Genomic DNA, 12,029 nt, shown 5'->3' with positions numbered 1-12,029 from the left:
ACTGTACTGTTTAACATTAAAATGCATTCAAAATAGTCAACGCTAAAAAGAAGAAGAAGAATGTTTTTTGAAAATTTGGACCCACTTAACAACACAATCATAAATACTAACACAAAATGTGTCAGTATTTATGATTTACGAATTGTTTCCCGCAAAATTGGCGAAGCAACAAGTTTGCGTGTTGTTACCGACGTCAACTGAGATTACCATAAATGGGAATCAACAAAACATTCTTAAAACAAGCTAGATTGTACGCATGATACGGTTCATTAGGAAATACTTCAACTTTCAAGTGTTAGAATAGTTGTAAAGCGTGTTCATAACACGTTTACACTTTTAAATTGTTTGTTGTTACGCTGTAGTGAATGAAGTTCAGTTTATGATTTAATTAAATAGGGTAGCTTTGCTTTTTCATTTTGATTGAAAATGGAACGCATTATATCGCTTGAGACTTCTTTTTTGAAAATATACTTTAAATATTATTTAGGTATATAAATTACAAAATATTCTTAAAAAAATATTTATATTTTTGCGTGTTTTCGCCAAATTTAAGCAATTGTATAAATAGGCAATAAAAAGCAATTACGAAACCGATTGCGTAATCTCATTTTCCAAAAACAAAGTTCGTCAGTGATGACCTCCACAGATTAGTGCTGGCAACACCGACCAATCGTTTCGGACATAAATAGAGTATAATAAAAGGGGTGCGCCTTCGGGGTAGAAAGGCTTCCATAAAAATAAATATTCATGACCACGCAACATCAAGCCTGGAAGGCTCGGCCTTTCGCAAGATAATTAATATACAATCGACCACACGTAGTTTGTAACACCTTTTATAACGCCTTTATTACATCATTATAGGGTCGATTTTTGAACGTTTTTTATTTTTTTATGTGTTACAGCACCTGGGCCCCAATTCTGCTATTTATAATGGCCGATGAATGAATAGCAATGGGATTGAATTTGAAACTGTATTCCTATTCTCTCAAGCATTTTGCCAACACATTAATTTCATATGAAAATTCAATTATTGATAGCAAGTGTCCCTCTTCATACTGCATTTCCAAATATTGTGATTGAAAAAAGCTTAAAATAATAAGAATAGAGCCGGTAATTGTAAATAGCAGAATTGGGTCCCTGTAGTGTCGGACGGACAATTTGATGACAGACAGTGCCGTGACAGCGACCCCATGCACGTAATCTGATGTACTGATAATATATGTGATGTGGGACAGCTATAAATATTGTAGTAGGTACTAGGAATGGAATGGAATATTTTCTGACAATTATTTAAGTACTGGATAATGATTGACTTTTATAGGCTAGTTTCTATAAATAGTAATAGGTATGGATTGAGGATTTTTTTTAAATAATTGTTTAAAATTTAACATGGAAACTTCTTCTAAGTAAAGAAAATGTTTATGTAAGGAATCTCGTAATAAATAGTAATAAGCGTTAGATATACTATATTTTATTTGAATTTGTTATGCATATCTTATTTACAATTAACTGTACAGTTTTTATAAGAAAATAAATGTCTTTAAACCGAAAAAATAACGATTACAGGATGAAAAGTCGGTTAAAAGTTTGAGAAAACTGTCGTCTCACTAGCTTTTTCTCGTCTACGTATGTTGGGGCCAACTTCCAGTCTTCCTTTCAGAATAATTTTGCACGAATTTGTCAACGCTCCACCTGTCTTACGAATTTTCGATCGGGTCACGTGTCCTGAACTGAACATTTTTTACCCATTAGGTACAAATTAAAAAAATATATATATAGCATGTATGCTTTTCATTCCCAAACAAAATTGTTTTGTAATAAAAGAATATATAATAATTTAAGTAGACGCTGGTGTGGTACACTCAACACCGATCTAGACGTTTAGACTGACACATCGTGAGGCAAAAAACATACTTACAACGTGTTTTTATTGATTGTCACGAACTAAGTTTTTGTACAAAAACATAATATACGTGTACGGTATAACTTAATTAATGGCTTAGTTTTTATAAAAATAATAGTTTGGGTCATTTTCATATATGAATTCAGATGCAGTGTTATCTGTCAAAACTGTTATTTGATTTGTACGGCATTCAAAATGTACCATTTAACATTTAACTTTTTAACTTACAGATTTTGATTGCAATTCATTTACCAAGAAGTTCCAGAAAAAAAATGTAATTTCATCTTTATTTCTAAACAGTTGCATACTGTAACAGTAGTTAACCTCTTTTGAAATGATTATTAAATAAAAATGACAGAAATATGAGCCTACACCGGCTTTAACAGTAATACCGTAGCTGTCGTAAGAGTGACATTCCACTTTACAAGGCGTAGCGCGGTGTCTCTTGCACAACTTACTGTTTACCTACCTACGTGTATTACCTACGTAACACATACTGTTTTCAAGTAGGCAAATAAATTCAGGTCTGACTTTTGACCAACATAAACATGTCGAGATTATCTACTACACGTCTTCAACATTTAAATACTTCTGCGTCATAGCCAGCTTGAAATCCAACTGCCCATTTAACCCGAGTTATGAGACTGCTATTTTAAATTACTCTAGCGTGTGATACGCCACGAATTTGAATGGTTTTACAATGTAAAATAGCAAAGGTTTAAAAGCTTAATTGATGGGTTTTGTAATGGTAAATATATTTTAATTTTACTTTGTTTAGTAAAATAAAAGACTGCATGGATAGCCGAGTGGTTGAGGTCACCAGGCCAATCCCACTGCATATGACGTTCGGTTCGATCCACGCGTAGGACAAGCGTTTGTGTGATCCACGAATGCTTGTCCTGAGTCTAGTGCATGTGACATGAATGTTTGTGGAAGCACCCACGACACAACGATTAAATCCTTAGTGCGGGATTCAACTAACTAAGGTATCTCTAATTCTATAGCAGCTACGTTAAAGAGAGATGCTGCACAAAAAGTCTCCTTATTACTCATGCTGTCTTTGTCATCATCAAGTGAAATGACAAGGACATGATGACATCTCGCCACGATTTTATCAAAGAACCATTCCAGAATGTGTTTTGTTTTGTGAAGTAATTAATACCTACACATAAGTTAATGTATTCGTCACATATTTCTAGAAATGTATGACTGTTTTCTATCACTATCTCTGTTATTCATACATGCAACTTTAATTTAAAACTAACAAATAATTTCTGAATGCAATCTATTTTACGTGCAATACAAATATCAACTCTATCACAATAATACTAGGGTTTAAAGTCGTGTATTTTTCGTATTGTGTTTGTCAGTGATATATTGTTTGTTTTGTTCGTATAGGTAGGTAATTGCAGGCTTCATTCGTGGTGTCACCAATAGCCTCATGAACTTTCCGTACGTAATCATTGTGATAACATCTGTCAGTCGCTGGGAGTGAATAATTCCAGTCGTATCGATTTTCACATAGTTGTTTCACTTTTGTTATTTAATTTAGAATTGTATAATTATTATAAGTATTATTGCTGGTGTGGTAGAACGGGCCTTTTAGACAAATTGATTCATAATTGGAACATTTTATTCGCTGGATATATTAATTATGTTTGTAATTTTTCTGATTAAAATAGAAACTCATTGGTTATGATTTTATTTTTTTATGCCAGTTACATAATTAATTCGTTGTTCTTTTTTAAATAAAGTTTTTTATAATAATTTATGAAACGTTGTTACATGCATTTCAAATACAGCTTATAAATATAAAATGTTCTTCGTATAACTATGAAAAGGCTTAGATAACGTTGACGTAGAATGACGATAGGTTTTATTTGATAAGGACAGACAAAGCTAACGCGAGTCATTCGTAAATTATCGATTACCGTGTGTACCTAACAAAATGTTACAGTAAAAGAAGTTGCTTTGTAACTTGCCGGCCATTTTAATAGAATGTCAATTTGTTTCCGTGAAACTTCTGAAAAAAAACAGCCTTTTTTAAAAACAGAAAGAAGACTGGACTTTTTGACCAAGGTAGAGGCTTGCAACACCTTGTCTCAAAAACTATTGAAGTAGCTATTATAAAAAAGTAAAGTTTGATTAGCGTCCACACCAGCTCATGATTAAGGTCCCCGGCTGGTTCCGAAACGAGTCGGTCAATCCCAATAATAGTGCGTGTGTAAACGATTGCATCATTTTAATATTAACGTCAACAAGAGGTAGGTACAACTTTCATCAATGATTTAGCTTTTTCTTTAAAGTTTTAAACTGTAATACGTTTTCTTTATTGTTTACTGAGCTTCTGGTAGTTACATTAAGCTCATGGAAAATACTGGATCATTCAAGAGAATATAGCTCCCTGGTCTATCTAGCCTCAGGTGTTTTCGATTCGATTCGAGTCTTAGTATTTGGAGGTTAGTTTCATTAAAGCGAAATTGATACATTTTGAATGGATGTTTATTGTACACGAGCCAAGAAATTAATTCAGTACCGCAGTACTTGAATGATATCGCTGTGGTCAAGTGGTTTTGTCGCCGGATTTGATTTGTATGCACAAGGTTGCAGGTTCGAAGCCGGGCGAGTAAAAACGGTAATACTGTTATGTTAAGGTAAAGGTCGCCAAAAGAAAAACGATACTATTTGTAATACTACAACAAACAAGATATTTTGTGAAACGGTCTACCTACATGTATAATGAATATGTTATACAGTCCAATTTTTTAAAATTCTGTTATATAATATATAATATCTCTTTAACGGAATACGAATAGTCATTAATTTGCTTCAATCATACAGAGGTATATTTAATTTAAACATTGTTTTTTCATTTATTAGAAAGCTTCATGGTAAGAGATCCGATCCTTAAAGATGTACACGGGCACCCAGGTTCAACTTATAGTGTCTTGTTGAGACCCTGCTTATAGTATTGTAACTTTTAACCAAACAACACTTTATTTATTAGAGAAACGGAAATAGTTCTTGGACTACTAATTGGGTGGTTGTCGTGTCTCGCCATTTGTAAAAGTCAAGTTACAGAAACAACTTGTTCTATTGTTTGTCGGTGATAAAGTACTCGGCACTTATTACTATAAATTATGTATGGGGCGTTCTTACGAATGTTCCAAGACAAGTTTATGCAATTTTTATCACTGGACTCAAAATGTAAGGGCAGTTTTTCGAATGTTTTCATTTTTTAAAAGTTACGATGATGCTGAACTGAAAATACCTGATGATATGTAATAATTAGCGCCTGTTTCACAATCACAGATTAGCCGCTATCTGGCAGATGAATTGAAATATTTTACGTATGAAAAATCTGTCAAATAATTTAACGGGAATTTACTTGGCGGTGGTAAACAGGCCCTTATGCTACTAATTTTATACTCTGAATATAAGTTATCATTTTGATATATTTTAAATGTTTTATATATTGACAGAAATAATAAAAAATAGTTTTATTGGAAGACCGGGTGTTGTGGTGCAACTTGGGGGCCGCATTTTTATTAATTGATAAATTTAACTGAATATATTGTTATGTCGATTTTTAGGTTTATCGCTATTCAGGGTCGATGATAATGATGAAAAATATTACTTGGGAATCGACTTTCGCACAATTTAAACGCATATGAAGTGTCTTCTATTATTCTGCATAGGTTTTACCATGTTAGAACATTTGAAGGGTCTTCGATTAGTCTACATCTGTTTTACCATACCGAAAGATTCTAAAAACGGTACCTCAACATATCAAGACTACAACGACAATAAGTTCCTAGTTGTGGCGTTTCCGTGAGCCACAGAATATACAGAGCAAGTTCCTCTGCCGTGACTTACGGCCTGTAAAGAGTTCCAATGCAATTCGGATTCTTTTTTGTTTTTATTTCATTTGGAAATAGAACTGTTTATGTTTAACCTGCAATTTTGGGCTATTTGTACGAGTTTTTTTTTAGAGTTGTAAAGGCTTGATATTCATAGAGTCATGATTTCTTTTATTAAATTGACTTTTTTATTTAATTATGTTTGAAAGTAAATTTAACGCAAATATAACTGGTTTATTACAATCATGATTATACGTCAACTTTACGTCTTTACATATAAAGAAAACCATTTTAACAGTCGTGCTTAGAACTAGGAAAACCGAACCTTTTTTAATTATATGTTACAAAAACTGTAGGTGTCAGTCAAATTGACACAGCAATACTATTATTTAAATACAAATTATAGTTTTAATAACCCACGTAATAAGGAGTTTTTAATACAAGCTTACACTTTCGTTGGTTTTTTTATTGACCCAATTTTAGATTTTATATTCGGCGCATGGTTAAGTTAATATAGTCATGAAGATTATTGTGCCTTGTTAAGAGCTTTAAATAGTTAAGTGCACTTAGCATTATTGTGGTGTATTGTGGTTTTATTTTGTATAAAAAAATGCCTTTGATAATAACACCTAATAATATTGTTACAAAAATACTGGGTCAAAGTTTTAGCTAACTTTTTATCGGGTGATTTCAAAGCATTTTTTTTAATCCTTTTTACTTTTTCGCATAAAGTTTAAAAAGGTTTTTATATTTGTTTAACCAATTATTTTACTGAGATAACTTTTAAATTTACTTAAAAATGCTCAGGAATCTTTAAATATTAAAAAACAAATTATTTCATTAAGATACTAAAATTTTAATAAAAAATAGAAACCGTCAATAATTACTTCAAAACAACAAACCAAACTTTAGAAAAAAACTAAACAGATATAAAGGTGCGTACTAACCTGGTGCGTTTTTATTATCGCGCGCCATAGCGTCGGGTAGCGCGAGTAGTTCCCGCGCGGGTCCGCGATAGTGTGCGGGCGTGCGGCCGGCCGCGTCGCGCGCCCCCCGCGCCGCGCCCGCGCCCTCCAGCAGCGCGGACAGGGACGCCGAGTCGCGCGACACGGACGCGTAGTGCAGTGGTGTACGACCCTCCTGTACCACATATGTATGAACAACTATGTCATCAGGTAATGTGGGCATTTAGAGTAATTTTAGTGGATGCCTTTCTGACGGCATAATGTGCGTTTGATAATAGTTTGATGGTTTCATGATTTCATATGCTTTAGAAGGTTGCTAGTTCGTCATCGTAACTAGGTTGAGGATCTTGAAGGTCAGATTGGAGAGGAGTTTAATTTGAAGATGAGGGTCTATAAAAAGGCAGAGCTGTAAGATAATGCATTGTTGGACAATGGTGTGTGAATCTGTGCAATTTTCCGATGTCATGCATATATTTGACTAATTCATTCACATTTAAATCAATAATATAAAGAATTTAGCAGAAACTAAAATGCCTTGCGAGACTCAAACTCACAGCACGTTGTGCGTACAGTTCAATGGTTGCCAGGTCGTTTTGAATTTGTGCGCTAGACGTAACTAGGAACTACTTATTGCCTAATAGTGCAGCATTAAGATACACTTGAAAACACTTCTGAAGTTTAATTTACTGTTCAAACAAAACTTACGGAATCTTTCTGATGGACTAACTGCGGGTAATTCTTGACGAGATATTCGGCAATGTCAAAGAAGTCGTAGAAGACAGCCTTATGCAACAAGCCGACGCCGGCCTCATCCCGGCACATCACGTATTTACGACGGTTGTAGTCACTCTCCAACATCTCCTGAACAGTTAAACTTTCAACACAAAATTCTGAACTTGAACGTTCATCATGCTACGAGACTACGAGATAAATTTGCTACGGCGTAGCTCGCTACGATGTAAAACGTATTTTATTTCACTTATGACTTTTGAATACTTGTAAAATCATATTTTGCTATAGAAACGTGTGACTGAGATTGAAATTAATCTAAAATATGTAGATTTAGGGTTTACTCAACCCAGAACCGTTGTCAGATAACAAAATACGGGAGTGTCCTACGTGAGATTAGATCTGGATTTTCCATAACATCATACAATAAATGAACATAAAATTTATAGACCATTTGTGTTATTTGGTGAGCAGTAGCCTTGTGAAATAACACTATTTACAATGATGTTATATGAAGCTACGCGCTACGATATTTGCGTAGCTCTTGTATTTGTGAAGTGAAATATGTATGAGGAAGAGCCACGGTGGTACCATTAAGTAAATTAATACAAATATGTACATCATTTTACGTGTATGAAATTGTATAAACAGCTACAGCAATTAAACAGAGGTTTTGTGTTACATCATTACTACACAATGTGTCAATCTATATCTATTATTTAAGTATCACCAAAAAACAAAAGCCAAATAGTTTTAGATATAAATGTAAAGGTTGATTTCATGATTACCTCATGGACAATCGGATTACTTTTGGATCCAAATGGAGTCCTTATTGTATACTTATTTATCTAGAATTTAATCGACTGCTATGAAGCTCTTTATAGTAAGTAGTTCAATGCAGGAGGCATTCACCACCACGGTCACCTCTACGGTCTTCAAGCTTGTACCCTTATTTGAAGCCAGATATAAAGGCCAGGAAACTTTTACTAAGTGTACTTTCAGCATATTACCAGTAGTACCTGAAGCTCTAGTAGAGAGCCTTTCTCAACGGCGGCATGTAGAGCATCGCACTTGGCGACGAGAGCGGGCAGGTGGCTGGACAAGGACAGCGCCTCGGCCTCGGCCAGCAGGCGGCGCCCCTGTCCCGCGAGCACCGCGCGCTCCAGCCTGCTCTCCTCACCGCCGCGCGCCCACTGCCGGAGCTGGGCTGCTGATACCACACCCACCACTTGGGAAATAGATTAAGAAGAGTTTTAGATCACGACACTATTGCTAGATTAAGTGGAAAACATTATAGAAATACAGGCGTAAAAGTCTTTGTTTTAACATCAATAGAAGATTTGGACGCATAATACGAGTATGATATTGAAAGCGCAGCCGATAATTGCGAAGTTCATTATTGGTTTTGAGAGTGGCTTGTCAGATATAGGTAGAGCCAATATGAAACTAATCAGTGTAAGGATTTGGACATTGATATGGACAACTTGAAACCGTCATACGACAAACAACTGACGCGTTATTTTAAACCAAACAACAGACACAAAAGTACATGTAGTCTATTTTATTTCCGCAAATTAAGCTATTAATTAAAAGTAGTTATATTTTTTAATCTTAATTTTTTTTACCTTCAGTCTCTAGAACAAAACACTATTCCTCAGCTCACAACGTAAACACCTCTTTCAGTACAATACAAAGTACCAGCACAAAGACTTCTGTATGAGTCTGCAAGCTTAATGAGACTAAAACAGCTCATTACCTTCAAGGCGAAGGTTTCTTTAGGTAAGTGCACTTTCAACTGATTGTTGATTAGTACTTAGCATCTAATTATAATGCCGTGAAATCACTCGAGCGGATTAAGACTTAGATTATGAAATACTGAACATTAACTAACACTACTTAACATTTAACATTATTTAAGTTTGTATGCATTTTATTGACCACAGAGTGTAAAAGTGGTTGAGAAAATAATTTAATCTTTGATAAGGGACTTTGATTGTATCTAATTTATTTATGAAGTTTTACGAAACACGTGATTTCTTTAAAATTACATATTGAGTAATAAATATAATTTGTTTTATTGAACCACATCAGCGTATGTCCAGCAGTGGACGAATATGGGCTGATGATGATACCACATCCTTAACTAAAATTAATGAATAAAGAAATAACATTATTTAAATACACTTGATATTGTTATAGTCTCTTTTTTGTGAGATTTGAGGTAAAACAAATTTAACTTTTTAGAATGTATACAGGCATATATGATTATTTCGTTTACCTCAATTTAATTTTATTAGCCTTCAACTTTACATCGATATTAGATGGTAGTAGTAGCACCAGACAGGCTCACTTTAATATTATAGACATACCATTAGCGATCTATACAAACACCAGGCTTTTAGGCCGTGTCCAATATAAAACGTTATTTAGTATGCCGTATAGGTAGTTTCTTCGTTCAGTACACAATTTTATAAAACTCTACATTATCAATGCTTGACGTATTATTTGTGGTCCTCCAAAAAAATTGGCCTTTTGTACGTAAAAAGATATATAACTTACGTCAATTTGCAAATGTATATCTTGTTGAGTAGGTATATAAGACAGTTTGCAATACGACAAAGCGTAGCAGTGACTACGGTAGCGTTCTCAAACTGAATGCGTTGTCGTAGCTGCGTCGTAGCACCGTCGTAGCATTTGTAGCAATCGTCTTCAGTTATATTGCCGCCTGTGATTTACTGACTCATTCCATACAGAGTGTTATTCTTTATTTTTTTTTATGTTAAGTTTATTCTAAGAAGTAATAATAGTAGTAAATAAGGCCACTTAAATACAATTGAATTGCTTTAGGTATAATCTATTTAAAATTTTGTACTTAATATTATCTGTATAATATGTGACTATACGATCAGAGGTATTTAAGTAAACGTATGTAACACTTATATAAAGCTAGCTATTACACTACGTCGTAAACAAAGGTCAGATTGGGAATATTAATAAAATTTATTTGATTAGAATATGTGATTTGGAAGAACTACGATACTGGTTTTTGACAGCCATATTTTTTGATGATCGCAAGATGAACTACAAGTAAAAAACTCAAAACACAAACTATGATGTAGCTGAACTTCAAACAGAACTGTAGCGCCACGAGTTTCCAGAGCGCTCTACCTTCTACGCTCTTCTACAAAAACTCCGGCAAAGTTCGAATCGGACTCAATGACTGAGGACTCCGTAAAATATTTTTATTTTATGATGTTTCAAAAAATTTACGAGTTTCCCAACTTTTCATTTGTCTGCGCTATCAAAACTTGCTTCGTACCAAATTTTAAGATCCTGATTTCTCGGGATAAACAACTGTATCTTTTGATTGTGTTTGATTGGAAGTTAGAGTTTCGCAGCTTTATGGTAGAGTCTTAGGCCTCCACGTATTCTTTAGAAAAAGGAGACTTAAGAGATAGGCAACAAAGGGTTACTATAGAAGTTCCATTTTTCTTTACTAGGGACGGAACCATAAAAAGCCAGTCAAGTGCGATTGACACAGAAGTTTCCGTATTATTAGGTTAAAGATAAACAAATCATTTGCGCCAAATTTTCGCGGAACAAACGTTCAATCCATCAATATGTTTCGTTGTTCCGGCAGCAGAAATACATCATATTCTGTAAAATGTTCAATTGTTTAGCTAAAAAGCCTCAATAATAACCTAAAAATGCAAACACCATACTTTATTAAAAACACTGAACAAACATGAATTGTTCATAACTAGGTCTCTCACTATTCATAAAGCTCTTATTAACGTTCAGACCTTGAGCTAATAGGGCCAGCAGTATAAATATATAATGCGAATCAATAACAACTTATATTTATAAAACCGTGTGCATTAGAAACATCCTGTTTGAAGGCGGTTATTTCTGGTGTTAGATTACAAGATTTATGCGCTAACAGGTCGGCTATCGCGACATCGGTGACCTTACAGTTACTACATCTATACCTAACCACACACGTACTCACAACTTAGTGAAATTGCAATCGAAAAAAATATTTATTGTATGCTTTAGAAAGCTAACTGGGAGGTGAACATTTTTAAGAAAAAACATTTGGACTAAATATATAAAAGGAGTTTTGAAATTAATCTAGGTGCGCAAAAACATCGCCAAAATATCTTAGCACGTGCATACCTAGATCAGCTTACACATGCAAAGATATTTCGGCATTTTTTTTTGAGCAAAGGGGAAAGGACACGACGATATTCAAGGGCATTTTTCCTTTTCCACTAGGGTTCTTAAATTAAATGATAAAATAAAACCATATTTTGACTTCTTCAACGGACTACAAAAGATATGTTTCAGTTTGTCTGTTTGTCTGTGTCCTTAAATTTAAAGAATAATTGCTCGTTTGGGCTTAGCTCACATGAAACACTCCGTTCCAACGTTCATACTAACAGTATGTGGTTCAAACTGGGTTAATTAATTATAAACGTTTTAATTATTTAATAATAAAGTGCTTTATGGTGTTAGTAATTAGGTAATGGGTTGTTGCGCGGTTAGGCGAGAGTATGTACCGTATTGATTTTT

At 34.2% G+C, this 12,029-nt stretch overlaps 1 protein-coding gene across 1 annotated transcript in view; it reads right to left on the bottom strand.

Annotated features, from left to right (window-relative positions):
* Positions 1-12,029, bottom strand: part of LOC113498805 — a 28,432-nt gene that overhangs the window by 12,089 nt on the left and 4,314 nt on the right. Inside the window, exons 2-4 of the mRNA XM_026878947.1 lie at positions 8,477-8,685; positions 7,434-7,589; positions 6,711-6,903 (exon numbers count right to left, since the gene is read on the bottom strand). Of these exons, the coding sequence (XP_026734748.1) occupies positions 6,711-6,903; positions 7,434-7,589; positions 8,477-8,685 (558 nt within the window). The remainder of the gene's footprint in view (positions 1-6,710; positions 6,904-7,433; positions 7,590-8,476; positions 8,686-12,029) is intronic.

This window comes from Trichoplusia ni, chromosome 11 (assembly GCF_003590095.1).
Source record: "Trichoplusia ni isolate ovarian cell line Hi5 chromosome 11, tn1, whole genome shotgun sequence".
Lineage (NCBI taxonomy): Eukaryota > Metazoa > Arthropoda > Insecta > Lepidoptera > Noctuidae > Trichoplusia > Trichoplusia ni.
This window is presented reverse-complemented; position numbering and strand designations above follow the sequence as displayed.